This window comes from Lasioglossum baleicum, chromosome 20 (genome assembly GCF_051020765.1).
Source record: "Lasioglossum baleicum chromosome 20, iyLasBale1, whole genome shotgun sequence".
Lineage (NCBI taxonomy): Eukaryota > Metazoa > Arthropoda > Insecta > Hymenoptera > Halictidae > Lasioglossum > Lasioglossum baleicum.
In genome coordinates, this window is record NC_134948.1 from 2,814,534 (window position 1) to 2,836,850 (window position 22,317).

The following is a 22,317-nucleotide window of genomic DNA, read 5'->3' on the forward strand; positions in this document are numbered from 1 at the left end:
CGAGACGATTATAACAACAAAATCGAATTTCCCCTCTGCCTACAGTGTCACAGATATTTATAAATACAATTGAATCACCTAGTACAATTCTTACGATAAGGTTGAGCACCATCGTGGCTTGGCCATGAGACTATACTAAATTCCCCGAGCATCCGAGGCTGTAATTATTCAGTGCACTGTTCAGACAGAGTGTACTTTTCGTGTGAACATTATCAGCACGATTTCCGTGTATCCTGTCTCTCCTCGAAAGAAAAATGTCTGTATCATGATACTCGAGAGTGTTCTTGTAAAGATGTTTGAAAGTGTGATCGGACCGAATGAGAATCGGATGAACGAGAGGCGTAGAGGGGTAGTAGAAAGACAGACGAAGAGACAAAGGAACAGACAGAGAAAGAGATAGAAAGAGAAAGAGAGAGAGAGAGAGAGAGAGGCAGACAGGGCAGAGTTGAAAGAACTATAGTCGAACTAACACAAAATCTGTAAATGTAGGGGAGCTCGTACCTTTTGCCCGCTGTGCAGAGTATCTCTGTAAAGTAAAACAGAAAAGAGAAGAGTTAGAAAAAACGTACACATAAATACAGATAGATATAAGGTGAGAAGCAGGTGAGAGAAAGTCGGTAAAGAATTGGTGGTTATACGCACTACAAACAATAATATCGGGTATATAAATGCTTGAGAGAGAGAGAGAGAGAGAGAGAGAGAGAGAGAAATAGAAAGAGAGACAGAAAGTGGGTGGCAGACATACAAAGCGGGTGAAAGAGGGGTTGAAACAGAGTATTTAGAAAAATGAAGTGATCGAATGTTGGATGGATAGAAAATGTTCCTCTGTTGCGTCGCGATCTCGTTCCCTCCTTTAATTCGCCGCTGAAAAAAAAACGTGCTACTGTTTAAACAACCAATGGAGAGGTACAAAGAATAAGCCAGACCAACGTGATTCTGTTCTCAATGTTCTTTATTCGAAATTATCGGGCTTCGCTGAATCCATTGTATGTAATACCTGTAGACCGCAGCTTTCATGCAACCGTACTCCACACGACCGAATAAATGTTTGATTCTGGGCTGAAAAATTGCCGAATAAAATATACAAATCACCCGTTGCATAGAAACCACACTCTAATTACTAGAATTAAGCAGCTATTCTACGAACTCAACGATCTATGTCCATGTCAGAAAATTCTTAAGTAGTTCAGTCCGAGTTAGGTCAGACTGAAACCATTATCAGACAAATTTTGACCCAATGTAGACGTAATCACTTATTGAATACTCCACCAAGTTTGATCGCCACGTCAGCGCAGATTAGGGACCGCATTGGCTGAAAATGGCGGATTTTTCGGGGCCGATTCGCAATAGGAAACCAACAGCGTTGCCTTGCTGAATTTTCTTAACGAGATTACGTATCGCCGGGAACGAATTCTAATTAGTCAGCAGACTGGCGCATTATCAACCCTTTGCGAACGGCTGCCTGTTGCCTCACGATAACGCGAGCCGGGCTTCCCCTCGTGAGGCGACCACAAGACGCTTATGGGAGTCCCGACTTAGAGTGACAGTGAACGCGCGGATAGGTGTGCCTACCGTGCAAAATTTTTGGCTGGGGAACCATCGCGGGAAATCGTTCCCCATAGCGCTTGCAAAGGTCTCGTGTTTTTCGTGTATTTTTCAGTTGCGCCATTAGTACCATAAATAATTAACCAGAAATAAATATAAATAATCCAGTATGACGTGTCGCAAATTTATATTTTCATAGGTACGATCTTCGAGAGCTTTATTTGCCTTCAATTTTGTATTGTAGCATAAATATCTGAGCACTCGAGAGAAACGATATCGAATAGTAAATTATTGATGGATACACATCTCGCTGGTCTCTCAATTTTGCATTTTAGAGAATAAAAATACATGAACGTTCGAAGTGGAACGTCGAAGAGCAAATAATTAATTCGAAAGTATATCGATTTGCCAGAAGTTGCCGTAAAGAATGGGAATGATTTGGTATTGACGTTCGCCGGTATTTTTTCCTAAATAATTTCGCGAGTCTGTTGATCACAAATAGCCGCTAAATTCGTGTTCATATGCTCGGGGCTGCGCCCCGATCCGAGGTAATATTGCACGTCCATTACAGGCTTCGGAATGGTCTGCCATGTTTGCACTTGCAATTTGAGAGCTGCATAACGTTACAAATAATCCCGCGTGATTCTAGACACAATCAATAACCGGCGGAGTTCGATGAAACGAACCAGCGACAGTTGTGCTTGCCAACTTCTAAAGCTTCGCTTCAATGAGACTGCGAATCGGCCAAACGTTCTGATACAATTCAAGAGGCACGTTTCCTTTATGCTCACGCCAAAACCGGCTCGAAACTAATGGGTGGAAAGTTAAACATTTGTATCATTTCATTACGTCACATTAGATTCAGTTTCAGCTCGATAGTTAAGTTTAATTCATTGTAAAGTGGTGACCTAATTTCTCAAAAACAGGACCCTGGTGTGACCATAGCGGTGGCCTAACCATGGTGTGATCCACACCATTGGACGAACGCTAGTCACAATTATGATTATTGACTAATAACTTCATAAGCTCTGCAAACGTGGCTAATAATTAATGACTAAAGTAAATAAGTATTTGAGCGTAATGACTAGACTGCGGATTTTTATGCATTTATAACAAAAATGGCCACGTACAATTTAAAGCAGTAGACATGCTAAAAATATTTGAGGACATCATAGTATCATTTTCAGTTTAATAGAATGATTAAAAGAAGAATACAATTTTCATTCGGCTCCTATTTCCTGCAATCAATGCAAGCATTTTTTATTTTGCATAAAGATCCGCAGTCTAGTAATGACTAATGAATAGTGACTAAATTTTTATTAAGGATGAATATTGAATACTGACTACAATGTCATAACTAATGACTAAATACTCAATCAGAATTTGTCTATGACTAATGACTAGACTGCGGATCTTTATGCAAAATAAAAAAGTGTTCGCATTGATTGCAAGACGCAGGAGCCAAGTAACAATTTCATTCTTCTTTTAATGATCTTATTAAGATGAAACTAATACACTGGTGGCCTTAAATCTTTTTAATACCTCCACTGTTTTTAAATTGTACGTACCCATTTTTGTCATAAATGCATAAAATCCACAGTCTACTAATGACTAAAAATGGTTATAAGTTAAAATAAGACATAATAATAACAAAAAAATATCCTGTTAGTTTATAAACATATAAAATACAGATTATGACACGTTTGGTCACTGCAAATTCCGATATAGTTAATCGCACCGTCCGGTATGTTAATCGCACAATAGTGACTGATAACTAAAGATGATGACCGATCATTCAAACTAGCTAATGATTAATCATAACTAATAAACAATAACTAACGATCACTTAGAGTTGTGCCATGTATTATAGTTATGACTAACTAATCAAAAAGTTTTAACTGACTTTGTCTTAAGTTTTGACTAACAATCGATCCGACTATTAGTCATTTTTAATTATTAGTTGATTTCTGCCCAACTCTGGTGTGATCTAGCTCTCGAGTGACCCAACTCTGGTGTGACTTAATCTTAGTGTGACCAAATCCTAGCGTGGCCTCGTCCTAACGTGACCTAAATTGGCCTAGCTGTAATGTGACCTAATCTTGCTGTGACCTGATCCTAGCGTGGCCTAATCTAGCTCGACGTAATCAAAGCGTGGCCTAATCTCAACGCGACCTAGCCCACTTGACCTCCCGTAGCTTTGGCGAGCATGATTTTAATTAGTTATCCCGTATTCTGTTTCACATCGATTCCAGTTTGGTCTCTATACAGAAGGAGGAACTTTTCAATGGATAACTCGTTGGACACGAGTCGCATCATTCCCGAGCACAAAGCGTCTAAAGCCAGTTTCAAATAATCAGAAAACGAAGGCATTTATTGAAAAAAGTTTGCCCCGCCATCGCTCCATCTCAGTCGCCGGAATCCCTCAGTGTCTGGCGGACACTCTCAGCTGGAAACTATGTAAAACAACAAATTAATTTTGGAACGCCTCGGCGAGCAGTCGGAACTGGATATTGCCTGCTCGTTGTGTCTCCGTATCGACAGTCATTTTTTAAACAATATATTTCAGCCGATTCACGAGAAAGTAACCCTGGAATAAATCTGTGTCAAATAAAAACGAAATAGAAATTGCTGGAAAATAAAATTGAGAGGAAACACGGATGCTGTATTAACTTTTTTACTAGTACGCGCCACTTGAAAGAGAAAATTCAGAATTGTCGCTCGAAAGGCTTGCATAGAACTGCAGGGAATCGGGACGCGATGAATGCGCCGGGGGAAAAAATCAACCACGAGTGCTCGAAAGATACACGATCCTGATGAACTCGACTGTGAAGTTGTGCACGCAAACTGGCCTAACGATCCGACGAGTGTTGTAAATCATTGCGCCGGCGGTTCTCAAAATGGCGCGCTACACGAGCGCACTGTACCTGGCAACAGTGCCGTATCAAATTGTGCAATTTCTGTATTCGTCAAATACGAATCTGATTAATCGGACAATTATTTTCTTTGTCAACGGAATTTTCATTGAATCACTAAATCGTACGCTGACAAACAGACGGACATACACCGTACACAAACAAACGTCGGTAACCGGACGCACACATACCTAAACAGACGTACACAAATAGATGTACACATACGGAAATAGACGTATACATAAACAGTGGAGGGCATAAGGTATTCCAAAACAGTTCGACCAATCGTTGCCAGTGGATTCCGTACATACTGATGAGACACCGAGCACTGCAGTGTTGTCTTGAAACGCATGATGAATGAGAGCAGCGACTTGGTCGTCGATTCCAGAAACACCCGATATGTGCTTTCGCTCACGTACGGTTCAACGACCACGTGATCACACATGTAGCAACGGACCTTGGTTAGGTCCAAGTTGGAGCAGGATGATGCAGCAGCTACAGGCAAATGTAATTAGGGATTGATCGAATGGTAAGCACGGGCCTGTCTAATTGCCCGAGCCGATAGCCCTCTTCCGGCCGCCGGATACTTGGCCGACGTAAAAGCTTCTGAGCGGAACAGTTGTGATTCTCCACTGACAAAGCCGGTCACGTGGATCGAAAACAACCAATTCCCTAGGCGGGCAGTCAATGTTGCAGAGATAAAAAAGCTTCAGAATTGGCAAAAATTGTTTGAAGGGGTTCGAGACAACCAGCAATGTCCTACTGACATTATTTTTTGTAGGACACAGAAATTTCTGAGGGTGGAAGACAACCAGCAATGTTGCAACACATCCTTCGATAGACAGCTGACAAATTTGGCTCTCCATTGGACAGTCAAAGTTGCAGAGATAAATTTAATGCTTCAGAATTGGCAAAAATTGTTTGAAGGGATTCGAGACAACCAGCAATGTCCTACTGACATTATTTTTTGTAGGACACAGAAATTTCTAAGGGTTGAAGACAACCAGCAATGTTGCACCACATCCTTCGATAGACAGCTGACAAATTTGGCTCTCCATCGGACAGTCAAAGTTCCAGAGACAAATTTAAAGCTTCAGTATTTGCAAAAATTGTTTGAAGGGGTTCGAGACAACCAGCAATGTCCTACTGACATTATTTTTTGTAGGACACAGAAATTTCTAAGGGTTGAAGACAACCAGCAATATCTTCGTGGCATTTTTAGAAAAATTGGTAAAGGGGTTGAAGACAGCCAGCAACCCCTTCAGGATAAAAAAGAAGCCTATAAATATACAGACCTTTTGAACGACCAGGAATTTAAGCAATGTCTTCGTAACATTTTTACATAAATTGCTGAAAGGGTTGAAGACAGCCAGCAACCCCTTCAGGATAAAAAATTAGCCGTACAAAATACAGACTGTTTGAACGACCAGGAATTTAAGCAATGTCTTCGTAACATTTTTACATAAATTGCTGAAAGGGTTGAAGACAGCCAGCAACCCCGTCAGGATAAAAAATTAGCCGTACAAAATACAGACTTTTTGAACGACCAGGAATTTAAGCAATGTCTTCGTGACATTTTTATAAAAATTGCTGAAAGGGTTGAAGACAGCCAGCAACCCCGTCAGGATAAAAAATTAGCCGTACAAAATACAGACTTTTTGAACGACCAGGAATTTAAGCAGTGTCTTCATGACATTTTTATAAAAATTGCTGAAAGGGTTGAAGGCAGCCAGCAACCTCTTCAGGATAAAAAAGTAGCCGTACAAAATACAGACTGTTTGAACGACCAGGAATTTAAACAATGTCTGCGAGACATTTTTACATAAATTGCTGAAAGGGTTGAAGACAGCCAGCAACCCCTTCAGGATAAAAAATTAGCCGTACAAAATACAGACTTTTTGAACGACCAGGAATTTAAGCAATGTCTTCATGACATTTTTATAAAAATTGCTGAAAGGGTTGAAGACAGCCAGCAACCCCGTCAGGATAAAAAATTAGCCGTACAAAATACAGACTTTTTGAACGACCAGGAATTTAAGCAATGTCTTCGTGACATTTTTATAAAAATTGCTGAGAAAGGGTTGAAGACAGCCAGCAGCCTCTTCAGGATAAAAAAGTAGCCGTACAAAATACAGACTGTTTGAACGACCAGGAATTTAAACAATGTCTGCGAGACATTTTTACAAAAATTGCTGAAAGGGTTGAAAACAGCCAGCAACCTTTTCAGGATGAAAAATTAGCCGTAAAAAGTACAGACTTTTTAATCACTAGGACTTTGACAAACGTTTCGATACGCAGCGTGATTAAAACATCGGGTGGACGAGATTCGCCGGGGAGAAAATCTGTGACGATATCAAAAGCAATCGGATGATACAAGCCATTGAGGAGAAGTTAAAGCATCTGTCGGACGAGTGCGCGTCATCACGCAGGATTTTCTTCAGCGGAATATTTCATTTGGAGGCCCCGGATCGGACGCGGACGCTGCCGCAAGCCAAGATCGAAACTTGTTTTCCACTTTGTTTTCTTTTAATTGAATCGGTTGCGTCCGCCCGCTACAGTAACGATTGCCGTTCCGGTGAGTGATGCCGGCCGATGCACGTTAATTGAAACGAAACTTATTCCTCTTTTTTTCGCCGCGGCCTGACCACACAATAAATGCGTCGCGGAAACGATTCCAATTTCGAGAGAACAAAGAACCGACGCCGGGTTATTCATTCGAACCGACGAATTTTATAATGACTAAATCCTTTGTTGGTCGATTAAGTCCCAGCTAACGAAATCTGGGCACGATGCTTCGTTTACAGGACGCTGTTAGAGGCTTGGAGGGTTTCTCGGTTAGTCACGTCGATTTTCAACAAACACGATCTTCTGAAATTTCAGGATTAGGCTAATTGTTACGCTGTTAGGTCTGCGTTAGGCACGAAATTTTATTTCAGAAGTTGGCTCTTCGGATGTTAGGATCGGGTTCTTGAAATATCAGGATTTGTTTAGGTTAATACTAAGTACATGCTACACTTATATTAGATCCCAACAAAAACATCCTGTAAACAGGAGCCAAGTTCCTATGGCCGTAAAAAGTTGTGAGATCAAACGAAATACGGCCAAGTTCGTTAGCTTAGAAATACCTCTTGCAATAGTGAAAAAAGCGTTCGTAAAAATTAGTTTAAAAGAACGCTATCTAATTTTTAAAGAGTTACGTGGAGGGCTAAATTATTGGCCGCTACTTTTTAAACCAATGGCCATAAAAGGTGTTAGGTAGCGGCCAAGTTTGAATAATTTAGCCGTCCACGTAACTCTTTAAAAATTAAATAGCGTTCTTTTAAACTAATTTTTACAAACGCTTTTTTCAGTATTGCAAGAGGTGTATTTCTAAGCTAACGAACTTGGCCGTATTTCGTTTGATCTCACAACTTTTTACGGCCATAGGAACTTGGCTTCTGTTTACAGGATGTTTTTATTAGTTTAATTATTCCCCCAGACATAAGTCTGATATGGATGATGCAGGTTATGATCCGATCGCGCCCGGGATAACGTGCAGTGTCGAAATTCTTACTTCCGAAACCCCGCGGAACAAAGTTTCCGCAAAACCCATTAGTGAGTTCGCGAGAGCGATTCACTTTGTCCCAGTATCGGCAGTTTGTCCGGGACAGATGTGAAGAACATTTCGGACATTAGCGCCGCTAATGAGCCGCAGCTGAACTTTCCTGCTGTCTCTGCAAATGAGGCAGAGAGAAGGAGAGATAGGGGATTCGATAAGCGCGGAGTGTTACCTCGTTCGATTGCGAAAACGAGCCGTCCACAGATGAAAGAATTCCAACAGAGACAGTTTCGATTCGCCGGTTCGGATCGAAAAATCGAAGCACAGCCATCCGCAACAGGATATCGACTTTCAAATTGACACGAAGAATGAACGATGGGCGGAGGGGGAAGTTCGAGACAAAGACATCTTCCGACGAAAGCGGGGACAGTGTGGTTCCAAGTCGCTACGGATATGTCAAACGCAGCCCGGTCGAAGTAGCTACTTCGAATTTCAATCTGGCATCAGGTTTGCCACACACACACATACACACACGTACGTACAGAGGCAGACTTGTAGGTGAAACGGTGTCGTGAGACAGAAACCAGCGTGGCCGATGACAGAAGCCTAGATAGGCTGCCTCTAGAACACCGAAGCCTCGAGAAGTCCGGTCAGAATGCTGCTAAACAGCAACACAATTGTTTCCATGATTGTTCTAGTTGGAACCCAGCTGTATACAGCGTCAATTTTCACGAGAGAATGAAAGATCTGGCCTCGGGAGCCATCTGTTGGCGAAAAGGAGAAATACCGAAAACGTGTACATCTGTTTCACACGTATCGAAACACTACCGCATACTTCTTCGAAGAATTCCGAAGACTATTTGAACGGGTGAATCGGAGATTGTCAGGGCTATAAGACAGAAGTTTGATATTAACTTTTTTTCGGGAGCACGGCAGAGGACGCTGCCGTGTAGGCTACATTTTCGTTCATTAAAAAGTTCCGCCGGCAGGCGTGTGCCGCCCCGTTTTGTTCTCGTCTTATAGGGGCGTCCGGCAGGGATTTTCATTATTAAAAAGTATTACAACTGGTCCGGGGATGAAAGGAGCCGAACCATCCGGTGAGTGAAGGATTATCCTGTGTTAGGTGGCGGAGTTAATTTCGGAAAGTTGCCAAGATTAATTGCGAACGTCTCGCTGACGCATTCAGCTGTTCACGGCCATATTTTCGGACATTTGAAGACAGCGTATCCGAAATGAGATTTCATTGATACCCATTGAGGTTGCCTCGTGAAAAATCTCCGTAGACTGCGGTTTTTGCCGACCGGGAAAGTCCGAATTGGAGGACCCGGAGAAAGGCAGCGACGGGAGCCGATGAAACTGTTCGGTTCCAGCTCGGCGATCGTCATTAGCATACGAATTCGATGACACTGCGGCGCGCCACACAGTGACATCGGTGTGGTATTCCGTTTGATCTTCGCACGCAAATGTTTACGGACCCATTAGGACCCGGATTGTCTCCCGGCGGAACGCTCTCCCATCTATGATCATCCAATTCCTGGGCGTCTCTCTATGGGAATCCGACGGACAAACAAAACCGCCTGCGGTCGATACGCAGCTCGTGATTTGATCAGTCAAAATCGTCAAATAACAATTATCGACCGGAGGGCCGGTCAATTCGCGTACGCGGAGGAGCCAGGTGTACGCGACCGCAACCTGGAAATTAGGTCAATTAATAATCCCCGGTGAATCGAAGCTCCCACGGAAAATCTGACCAACTACGGGTCCGACGGTTAATCACAACTTTTCTCGGGCTGCGCTTCGTAAATAACACATCGCTGATAACACTGGGAACCAGGGAGCGCCTCGATATCGCCTATAGCATTTGTAACCAGTTAGAACATAACCGTGCCCCTGTGCAAATTGAGTTAGGGTAGTACCACAACCCTTTTTGCCACTTTGGTGTAATTTTTTTGGGGGCAGAGAGGTCTGCGAGAATTGAAAAAATTGACTTTAGGGTTGGAAAGTGGAGACTTCACCTTTCAAGATGAGCGCAGGTGGAAGATTCTACAATTTTTCTACGCGAAGTAAATGCCCAATTTTTCAGTAACGATTCATCGAATACCGAAGAGTATTCTTCGAGTCTCTGGGACACGTTTAAGGAACGACTGGATGAAAAATGCGAGCAGTAGCATGATCGTGCGGAAAATTCGCGGGTTCATCAATAGATAACGAGCCTACCGATCCCGACAAAGGGATCCTTAATTATCACCGTCGGAAAGGCGGTCGTGCTCTCGTTTCAAAGTTCGGAAACATTGCGTTAATTCGCGGCGACACCGGGTCGAGCTGGCGCGACGGTTCTTCTGTCGGCCCGGGCCTAGGAAAAATCAAGCTGGCCGTCGGGGACAATAGATTGCCGGTCTCTGTACTGTTGACCCCCGCGCGAGCCCGCTGGTCCTAATTAACCCCCGCATAATGGAGCGTGAGAGGTGCACGCAAGGGCCAGCGGTGGAGGAGGGAAAGAGGCTCGCTGCGGAGACGACTGGCTTTGATATTTAATCGCGTTTAACGCAAGCGTCGAGCGGCCAGGTTGGTTTTAATTCTGTTTGTCTCGCAAAAGCAGGAATTTCCGGGGCCAGAGTTCCCCCGCAGGAATAGCGCAAAGGATTACGGGATTACGGTATTACCACATGAATGCTCGTACACGACCACCCACACCCCTCCGCCACCCGTTCGACTTACTCCTTTTTATGCTACACCCACACGCCGCACGGGCTCGACTTTCTTTTGACGTTGGGTTTCAACTGATCTGCGCCTAATCACTCTATTCTTTCGTCCCCGGAAACGTTCCCTCGCCGAGCGCGAAAAGAATTACCGTCCGCTCGGCCGACATACTCTTTAATCTGCTGGCTACCACGAAAATGAGCCAATTCCGTGGACCGAGCACGTCCGGCTTGACCGACTGTGACGCTAATCCGAGGAGGGCGCCGCTCAACGAGGACTCCAACCCCTGGGATCGCTTCTTTGTTAGCACTGCGCGCTAACCCTTGGAAATCTTCCTCGGACCATTAGATAAACTCTTTTCATCGAGGTCACCACCAGGAATGGGATCAAGTACCTCGCAAACAGGTTCGAACCTTGATTGATGGAATTCGAACTCTCTATAAGTAACAGATGTATTAATGCTCTCGGCGCACTGGTTCGATCTGATTTTACATCAAAAGCAATTTTCCTTGAGGTGGATCACTATGTGGATCATTCCAAACAAGAATATTATCCTGTGGCCTCTCACCACTTACAATAACACTTAAATATAATCTTGGTATACATGCAGTTAAAAGTTGTGATTCGACTTTTCACGGTTTGAAATAACCGCCAAATATCGATTGGTTATGTGTTGATCGAGGATCTGATTGGTTCTTTCTATTGGTTTCACGTTTGCCCATGAAATGAAACTTGGTTATTGACTCGGATTCGTGAGTACATATTGAACTTGATCACAAACCTAATCACCACAGTGGGAACTAAATCGGAATTTATTCTCACAATGTTTTGGAGAACCTACCCCAAATGTCTAGGTCCCAATCGATTAAGTACCGTTCATATTAGGTCCCGGTGTGAACCAGTGCCACGTCGAATAATATTATTTTTCGTACCACCATAACCGTCCACCCCGAAAGCGAAATAAAAAAATATTCCCAACACCTGTGCGCCGGCCATCTAAATACCAAATGACGCCGCAGGTATTTTTGTTCGGTATTACGTCGAATGAAGAATATTTTTTTATTCATTTCGGGGCGGCGGGTTTCCATACATAGAATTATTATACAAGCATCATACATTCATGACTCTCGTCCCCGATTGTTCGCGTTCCCATCTCGGATTTGATGCTCTATCAGTCTTGCGTTTCATTTGCGGCCTGCTAATAATATATTTTAATGTATGCTCTGTTTACCATACGTTCATTTTATTATTTCTTTTTTTTTTGTTTTGCGGGATGCTTAAAACGCGCGATAACGGCTCGAGTTTTCGACGCGTAAAAAATCCGGCGATCTCGCGGAGAGGGATCCGCGCGCGGACGAATCGTGCAAACAATTTGCAGGGCGATCCGTTATGCGCGAGAGAACCGACACGAGGCCGCATAATTCACAAGTTTCTCGACGGAGAAGCCCGGGAGAGAGGGGTCACGATGATAACTTCATTGCTCTCTCGCGGAATATCATATTCCTTCTCTCTTCTGCCTCCTTCTTTTTCCGCACGCGTTTGCTTTACTTTCGCACCGCCGCTTTGTCACGCAAATCGGGCCGAAAAATTCATGAGCACCGCATCGGGCAACGATTTTCCGCGCCCCCCTCACGAGTTTTATCAAGATCGCGGTTTCCGTACGCGACTCCTATTGTACACGGAACAATACGCGGACATTATATGTCGCTTTGTACCGTCTAATGCAGTCTTACGGTTTTGCATGCTCCGGATTGAACCGCTGCCTGCCCGCCATTCAAACTTTCGACGCCTGTGAACTCTCTTTTCTGGAACACGCCTAACCCTAAGCGCTATTGTCATGACAGCACACTTTCAATTGCGGCATTGATAATCATACAAATTAACCAGCAAATTCTTTTAGTCCGAAAGTTCACGTTTCAGAATACGTCGAATTCAAAGTCGCATATCTTCGGAGATTTCGATACCTTCTGGATGAAAAAAATATCAGCTCCATCCTTGAACATTACGCAATTGAACGCAGCAAATTTCATTAAAAAATCTCTTCCCGTTCCCTCGAAAAAAATTCGCAAAGACGCCCGTTGCGAATGAAAACGCAAAAATCGCTGGAACGCGAACACCCGGGATATTTGTCAGCGATCTAAGCTTCCCAGTGACAAAATCGACAAACCTGCGGACATGGCGGTGCCTGCGGAGCGTGCAGCGCAAAATCCACTCGATATAAACTGTTGAAGAAAGGCGGCGTTTCGAGTTCTGCTAAAACCGCGCTCAAACACTCGCAAACGTTGGCGGTCGGAGCCCGAACACAAATCGGAATCACAGTTGAAATCTGGCTTAGCGTGTAACGAATAATAATCGCCGATTGTAAGTTGTTGGTCCGTTAGAAAACGCGGAACGGCATTGTTTAAGCCCGTTGGTGAAAAAAAGAAAAAAAAAACGAATGCGAGCCTCCACGCGAAAATCCGGGACTTGCGTCACCGATAAACTTTCATATGTTCCTAATCCCAACAGCACATAATTCCCGAGCACCGGCTAAAATTAAAGTGAAACTGATGCGGAAGATCTGGTTGGTCTCCCCAGGTACCTCGGGAAGAAAAAATTCCCAGCTCCAGGCTCGTTTCGCATTGATTAATTAGCGCTTCCGCAAGCTTTGTGCCACCACCGTTGGAATTTCATATATCCTCGCGCATATGAATCGTCCGAGAGGCAAGTGTATTTTGTTTCGAGTCGACATCTTCCAATCGCGCGTTTATCGCTCTCTCGGGCGTCGCGCCCCGCCGGAAGAACATTGATCGCGATTATTATTAAACGAACAGTGTCCAATTTCCATCGAACGCTTCACTTTTCCTGCACGTTTTCCCACGTTTCCGCCGGTATTTCTCGGAACTTTTAACAATCCAACTGGAACGCGGTAACGCGGTTTCAAAACAATTCGTCGGAATTAAAAATATCGAGACAAAGGGGAACCCTCGAGCAAGGAATGATGGGAACACGATAAGGATAAACGAAATTATAAAAAGAACCTTTCGTTCTTTCACTCTGTGGTTCCCTTTCTCTCTTCCTCTCCGTTTTTCTTGCACCGTTGCCTTTCGAGCTATGCTCGTTTGAAAAAACAATGAGTTTCACTCATTAAGAACCGCGGTCCTGTAAGTTAGTTTGCTTAATCGAGGTCCACAGTTCCGTAATGCAGCGGAAACATCTACGGCAAAGATGGCCGTTCATTCTTAATACTTCGTCTCGACTGCTGTAATTGAAGGGGCTGGACTTATCTGGCTTAGGGTACAGTGTTCCATTCTTTTAGAAAATATTTTGAGATCAGGCTTCGATATACATTCTTCTTCAAGTATTGGCGAGGTGCGCAAATTTTTTGGTACAGGAAGAATCAAAATTGAGCTGCCACAGGCGATTAAACAAAGAGGGGTCCACATATTTGACTTCGTATCGCATCTAATTTCGAAAATTGCCAAAGTTTAACCAAATCTCGATGAGGAAACACGAGCATTGTTAATAAATGACGCAAATGCGAGGCTCCGGGTCACGAAGCGACAGGAGGATAAGGCTATCGATTAGACTCGCTAATATTCCAACTACCCGCGCGATGAAATATTTAATATCTCACCGAACATTTCAGTACTGCGACTATCAAGACCAAATACACACAGAGGAAACTACCAATTTCCACAAAACACCAAGAAATATAAATACCGAATACAAAGAAAAACACCCGGGACCCCCACTCTCCTGTCCCACCGTTTTATTAGAATCCGAGGAAACCGCTCGAACGCGTGCTCCGAAAATACAGGATCGAAAGGAGTATTTTCGCAGTCGATTTTTTAACGGCTCCAGAATCCACGTATTTGCTTAAACGCCGTTATAGCGTCGAAAGAAGACATCCTAGTGAGGGAAAAAAAATGGAAAAGAAAAAACCGGGATGTGAAATAGCGTGCGCGCGCGCGTGTGTGTGTGTGTCTGTGTGAGCGTGATACGGGTCGAGCGAGAGAGAATTAGCATTTTAATCGCTTATCCAGCGAGTGACGAGGCGGGTTGTTCGACGGTCCAGTGGCTGCGCGTTCACGGGCCGTCGTCGTCGCCTAAATGCGTACGAGCCGTGAATGTCTTCGGAGCGCGATGACAAAGTCGATATTAGCTGGTCGCACCCCCTCCACACTTCTTCAGAATCTCCCTCTCCCGCTATCATCGTCTCGAGCAATGCCGGAGACAGTCTAACGAGGCTCCGCTCCTCGTTTGCATACTCATTCGTTCCCTCCTTGTTTTTAATTCAGCCCGGCCTAGGGCTCGCGCGCGTGCACCGTGTAATCACCTTGTTCTACACGGCGTTACCACCGTCGGTCAGATGAGTTAGAAACTCTTCTGTCCGGACGGGAACTTCGACGAAGTTAATACACCGGAAGCGTCAAAGGAGGGAGACCGCGAAATTCCGGCGAAAACGCCCGGACTCCGCGGCTAATTTGAAAAGTTTTTCGCTCCACGCCCTTGGGTGTTCAGAGCGCGGTGATGCTTGAATCCTATCCCACCCTCCGCGGGGTCATCAATTGAAAGACGGATGTCTAAGTTAGGAGTCTAAATGGGGTCCGGAGTCCCAAGCCAGGAATGAAAATGAATGGGATCCGCAGAGTCCAAGAACGAATTCACACAGTCCAACCTCGGGAGTCTAAATGAGGTTCAGAGTCCCAAGCCAGGAATGAAAAGGAATGGGATCCGCAGAGTCCAAGAACGAATTCACACAGTCCAACCTCAGAAGTCTAAATGAGGTTCAGAGTCCCAAGCCAAGAATGAAAATGAATGGGATCCGCAGAGTCCAAGAACGAATGCACACAGTTCAACCTCAGAAATCTAAGTAGGGTCCGGAATCCCAAGCCAGGAATGAAAATGAATGGGATCTACAAAGTCCAAGAACGAATGCACACAGTCCAACCTCAGGAGTCTAAATGAGGTTCAGAGTCCCAAGCCAGGAATGAAAAGGAATGGGATCCGCAGAGTCCAAGAACGAATGCACACAGTCCAACCTCAGAAATCTTAGTGGGGTCCGGAATCCCAAGCCAGGAATGAAAATGAATGGGATCTACAAAGTCCAAGAACGAATGCACACAGTCCAACCTCAGGAGTCTAAATGAGGTTCAGAGTCCCAAGCCAGGAATGAAAATGAATGGGATCCGCAGAGTCCAAGAACGAATGCACACAGTCCAACCTCCGGAGTTTAAATGAGGTTCAGAGTCCCAAGCCAGGAATGAAAAGGAATGGGATCCGCAGAGTCCAAGAACGAATGCACACAGTCCAACCTCAGAAATCTTAGTGGGGTCCGGAATCCCAAGCCAGGAATGAAAATGAATGGGATCTACAAAGTCCAAGAACGAATGCACACAGTCCAACCTCAGGAGTCTAAATGAGGTTCAGAGTCCCAAGCCAGGAATGAAAATGAATGGGATCCGCAGAGTCCAAGAACGAATGCACACAGTCCAACCTCAGAAATCTAAGTAGGGTCCGGAATCCCAAGCCAGGAATGAAAATGAATGGGATCCACAGAGTCCAAGAATGAATTGACACAGTTCAACTTCAGGAGTCTAAGAGGGGTCGGGAGTCCCAAGCCAGGAATGAAAATGAACAGGGTCCACAGAGCCAGATTCCACGTATCTGCGCTTGTACAGGGTCGGCTAAAAATGTAGACTACGTGTCCGAATAATTGAAAAACTGTAGCACCCGGCTTACTCGATCAGGCGTGCTCGTCGAGCGCCACGGATCTCATTAATTCTCATCAACGGCGAATCGAGGGTTCTCGCGTCGACCAAGAAAAGAAGGCGGGTAAGAGTCGCGGGGCTGTCGGTGCGAGGTGGGCGTACGTAGGAGGGGAGCTGGGAAAATTCAGCGGCGCTTTCCCATTAGTTGGTTTGATGAGAAATCAACCGAAGGAAATCAAAATCGAGCCAAGAAGACGGCGCGGGTCGGCGAATCAGACCGATTTGCGAGAGCGTGTAGCCCTTTCCCCTGTCCCATCTCGTTTCCGTCGGGACGAGCTAAGATTCGATTCTGATTATTCGATTGCCGAGGTGTTTTAGTATGCCATCGCAGAAGAGGGATTTCTAGAATTCGAGTTGTCTGGTGATTTTCCAAAAAGAAAAAATAGAGGTATATACAGGGAACACGCTGGAGACATTAGAAGCCGAGGAATAACGGGGGACAGGATGGAGGTACACAGAAATAAATTGTGGGATCAACTCCATCGCGAAGAAATTCGCTTTCGGATCCCGGGGTTTGACTGGCTGCCGAAAGAAGAAGGAAATATAAGAAAAATTCAATACCCCATCCCGCCCGTATTTTGTACAAACACGGCCCCCTCCTCTCTCCGGGTCCCTGGCAACCGGCTGAATTCATCCTCTCAGCCCCCGCAGATCGCGCTCAGCCACTCACCGGGGGCCAAAGAATCAGACATCGGCATGTGTGGGACGACCGATCGGCAGATTTATTATTTGCGGACGATTTGTCATTTGCGCGTCGCCTTCGAGTGGTCCTTTGTGTGCTTTTAGGATCGAGATATCGACGCCTCGCCTCGAACCCGGTGTGTGTTCGAGGTATTGCTTTCATCGAGAAGCAAAAACGTTCTCTCTCGGCGGAGAGCGAGAACGAATTTCTCGCGATACACGCTTGAATTCCAAGCGGATGGAAACGTGCATCGGGAACCGGCGATTTTATTCCCAGAGAACAGCTAAACTGTCTACGGGATAAATGTTTACGGAACAATTCGAACCTGCGCGAAATAGTTTGGCAGCCCCTTCTCGTTTCTATTATTACATTAGTCGCCACAGTGATGTCATAACAGTTCAAGATGTTGTACGTCTAGTCAATAGCTACGCTGTGCTCTCGCGACTGGAACCTCCGACACGCCTAGGACAACCTTACTGGTAAAAGACAGAGCTCACGCATTCCAGCGTTCAACACAGATGGCTGCTAATGGCTTACCGCTGTACGTCACCGTTTCCTTGACAACTAAGAGAGCGGCGGAAGCTGACATACTTGCGTACTTGGTCAGTGCCGAGCTACGAAATCGTGGCTCCAAGATTCCTCAATTTGAGGAGTTCAGAGATTCCGTTCGCGTTGCCCTCGCAATGCGAAAATATAAGGCCCAAAGGGCCACAATGAAGATTACGAATAGAACAAAAATGGAGTCCCGAATTTCTGGGACCTCGGTGTACCGCGTGGATCGGGCTCAAGTGAAGCGAGCGCAACAAATCATGTGACTCGTGAAATCTTGATGGAGCCGCGCAGGAAAGTGAATGAAGAGGCCGACAATGGAGGGTTTAGCGGAGCCGGTTAGACAGAGGCATACTGCATCACGAGCCAGAGAGCCACGGATATGTGTCATGGGACACCGTGTGTCAGTTTTAATTAGTGCCCACCGGCATCGATGTCAGGAAGCCATCAAACACGGGCCACTGGCACGTTGCGGTCGTTAATAAAATTCCACTAGCCACCGGCATCGACCATTTGCTCAGACGTAAAACCCCGGTACAACCGTCGCGTCAGGCCGGCGCATTATTCACGTTCAATCTTAGATTACTCGAGAACTAGGCGCAATGTTAAAATCCTCCCACCCGCGTTCCACGGGATTTACGCGGACTGGAACATAATCGCTGATTCGCGAACGACATCCAGCTTCGAATTTCGCGATTCCCGAACCGAATGCGCACAAGGTGCTACTGAAAATTCCGGTGGGCTGATATCAACAGCGAAGCGGCGGCCAGGAGCGGTAATCAATTTCCTGAACGTCCACGGACCATCGTCACGTAAAAAGCCGATAAGGGCGGCTCCGACGCGAACTTTCGCATACGTTAGAACGCCACGCATCGATAACGAAGCGATATGGGCTGCGGCCGCATGCGGGTCGCGCACACAACGTTCCATTTCGATCGCTCAAACTATGCGTGAATTTTGATCTAGCTCTTTGAAAGACTCTCGGAACGCTGCGCAAATAAAAGCCTGACTTGCAAACGAGGCGACCGGCCTAACCTCCGCCGCTTTAACCCGAGCGCATCATCGCCAAGTAATCTTTTCGATGCAGCGGCCGATAAGCCGCTCGTTCTAATTTCTAACCGGAACGACGTCCGAACTGCGCGACACGTTTTTGTATATTAAAAATCGTTGTCCCGTGCGCGTGCGAAGCTGCATCAATCGGTCCGCTTTTATGGAGGCTGTACGAAAAAAAAAAAAAACCAAAACAAATAACGTCACTTTGCCGGGACACCGGGGCCGGTCGAACGGTTTTAAAACGCCGCGGACCATGTTCGGATAGTCAGCCAACAATTTTCCAATTTCGCATTTGTTCGGCGATTCGCGCGCAGGTCCGCAGGTAACGGATGCCAGTCGTAACTTCGAGCTGGGGTTACGGAATCATCGGAATAATTCGATTACAAAGCCCAGCCAGACAGGACTCGAAAGCATTTTACGACGACAATTCATCGTTCACAGCCCGGGGGGGAAGGGAAAACGAAAAAATCGATACCGAACAATTCGGCCGGCCATTTCGAGATCTCGCGAAATCGCGACTGGGACTCCGCGCTTTCGAGGCGGCCGCGAGATAATCGGCAACGAAATTCGGTATGCACCCGCGAATACGGCGAATCACGCGATTATAATTTCGGGTACGTCATTCCTGATGTTTGTGAACGTTCGCCTGCGCGTGATGGAATCAAGGCGAAATCTCCCTCTGTCTGTCTTTCTCTCTCGCTCCCGCTCGGGCGAGCGTATGCGGTCGAGGTCCATGCGCCAATCGACATTTATACGAATGCAGGGACGGGATATAAATGAAGCACACTCCGGACTGCAGCGGATTTGGCTCCGAAACGGCCTAGAGAGAACAGTCGCCCTGTGCCTGAACCTACAGGAGTTATTCTTCGTGGAAACCTACGCGGAAACTGGTTCGAATCGCTCGGGAAAATCTGCGGAGGTGGTCCCGCCGATGCCTGGGTCCGGGGAGACCCACGCGGATGAAATGCGTTGCCGTGGGACAATTTCCGTTTAAAAAGGCCGGAATAACGAAACGGTGAATTTCGTTAGAATGGCTAGAATGGAGAATTTTATATTTTTCGTTTGATTAACCTGAAAAATGCGAGAGAATTGGGTTCGTAAATTGTATGAAAATGGCGCAGTGTGTCGTCGATTACCGATCAGCAGCGTCGAATAACCGGTTCGGTATCGGGGTGTTCTTTGTGCGTGCGTAGCCCTCATCAGCTCTTAATCAAAAGTGTTGAAGTAACATTCCGGTTCAAGCTGGACACTTGATTTTTGATTACAGGAACGTGGGGAGAAAGGGTAGCCGGTGACAATAGCCCGGGCGAAAGGGGGGGAGAGAGAGAGGACGCGACGTTTCCATGGCATGAATGCTTGGTAATTGCTACTAGAGGGACATCGTGCTTCATGCCAGGGAATCCCTGCATCTCTTCATCCTCTGTCCCCCGGCATCCTCTCCTCTCTCCGGCACCCCGCTCTCTGCTCCCGCCGGTGTGTTGTGCCCCACCTTGTTCCCGTATTCCTGTCGCGGTGTGCGTCACTGTCTCTCTCTCCCTTTCTCATCGACAAAATTGGCCCCGAAGCTCCGGATGGGTGCATTACCAATGCATCGCTGCGCATCCGTCGATTGAACTTTTTGATGCAGCCTCGAAACCAGCCACGTCCCCCATCGTCGTTCAGCATTTATATCGATGAATACGATGCTCTGCCCCGTGCGCCAACGTGCACTGACTCGTGTCAATCGCGTTGCATTGATCTTTCCCACCCCCGCCCCGGCCCCGCCGCGCTCCCTCGCGTACCGGTGGCCCTTTTTTCCGGCGGACCCGATGACCGGCGCAATTTTTCGGGCTAGGAGGCCGTTTCTTTTATTCCCTCGGATAATAAAAAGCCGAAAACGTCGATCGCTTTAAGCGCTCGCGCGAAATGGCACCTCTTCTCTCGACAATGGCGGCCAGTAAAAAATTGTCACACACCCGCGCGGATTATCGCTCCGGAACACCGTGTCCTCGAAAGACAACCATCGTTGTCGCAATTTCTGGATTGTGGACTCTGGTACAGGGGCGAGACGCTGTGTTCCAAGGTACGCCGACAATGCGACCCGTTATCACGTTGAAAGACGCGGAATCACGCGCGCCGCGCGAATCGGGTCGCGCGAATCTGGTCATTTCCGAGAATCGTCCCTTTCAGCGGCTGCTCGGGGCTCGCGTCGCGATCGATGCCGCGGCCATTCAAACGCAATATCGAGCACGAAGATAGGCGGCCCGCTGCCGTCTGCATTCACCCGGCGCATTTATCAACCGGCCGGCATCATTACCCACCGCGCGTATTCAACGAAGTTAGGCGCGCCACGGCGTCTGCGACTGCCATGCCAGCCCGCTGAATGTGATTTCGACAAGCGCCGAAAGCGCCGTAACCACCGGACCCAGCCAATTTTTATGGAGTCGCACGAACCACGTCGATTTTTCGCCGGTAATTAACGCGGCGTGCGTTCTCCCCGTAACTGTGAAAGCTTCGGGTCTGCGGACGCACAGTTATAAAGATACTACATTCTTTGCAGTCTTCCGTACCGAAACCCTGTTCTGCGAGTGCCGTGTTATATTAGGTTATCCTAAAAGCTTCTTTCACTACGCGCACGTTCCATATTGTTAAATAACATCAGCATACGCAAACAACACAATCTTCTGTTCGTTATTATGTTTCATCATTCCTCAAGCTTCCCCTTTCTTAATCATACCATTGGTTTGCTTAAAAACTACTCTGAATTTCCACTTAGCACATTAATCGAGAACGAAACGAACTTTTGGAACAACCTAATAGATAGACACGCTCCTCCCCGTAACTGTGAAAGCTTCGGGTCTGCGGACGCACAGTTATAGGGGAGGTTCCGCATTCTTTGCAGTCTTCCTACATTCGAAAGATTGTCCAGGTCGACGAGAGGGGTCAGCTTAGAGGAGAGGGTATGAAAATGACATGCAGGTCTCGAGTTTGACGGCGTATCGATCAGCCTGACGTCTCGGAGCATCACCTGGCGGCAAGATTTCGTCTTGATCGCACGTGTCGGCGTCTTAAACGCTGGTCCGTGTTACAGCGTTCGGAACGATGTCTCCTAATTGTCCTATTATCGTTCCTTACAGGGTGGATTCGACTGGTCGAATGTCAGGGAAAGGGGGGATGGTTTCAGGCAGAGAGAGAGCCCGAGATCTATTGGAAGTACAGCGACGCGCGTAACTATCACAGTGTGGCGTCGCATTAAGTAGCTGCACGCGGCCCGCCAATAAATCTTCCCTACGGCAGTGTCGGGTACACGGGCTAGCGCCGGTTCCACACGCTCGCCTTATTGCATATCTGCCGGACCGATGAAGTGGCGAAATCTAATTTCGTTCTGGGATCGCCCTCCGATGCCGCGAATATAGACATCCACGGATAGAGTTATGGATGCCTCGTCTCGGGAATAATTGTGAAATGAACATGGAAATAGGGTGGGCACCGGGAGCCAACTATCTTGTTTTCTGGGTTATTCGCCAGGATTTATGGGGCCCATCGTACAGTAGCCCGCGAAAGTGATCCTGCACTTCCATCGTGAATACCAACGAAGCTGATTAT

The 22,317-nt window shown here is 46.4% G+C and overlaps 1 protein-coding gene across 7 annotated transcripts in view; it reads right to left on the bottom strand.

Moving 5' to 3' along the window:
- The window catches only part of Heph (polypyrimidine tract-binding protein 1 heph), a 478,446-nt gene that overhangs the window by 452,042 nt on the left and 4,087 nt on the right, over positions 1–22,317 (bottom strand). For 4 of the 7 annotated variants that reach the window (XM_076444560.1, XM_076444557.1, XM_076444550.1 and 1 more), the window contains one exon: positions 502–526. The exons of the other annotated variants lie outside the window; for them this stretch is intronic. In XM_076444560.1, the coding sequence (XP_076300675.1) occupies positions 502–526 (25 nt within the window). Of the gene's footprint in view, positions 1–501; positions 527–22,317 lie in introns of those variants that run through there. 7 annotated transcript variants of the gene reach the window in all.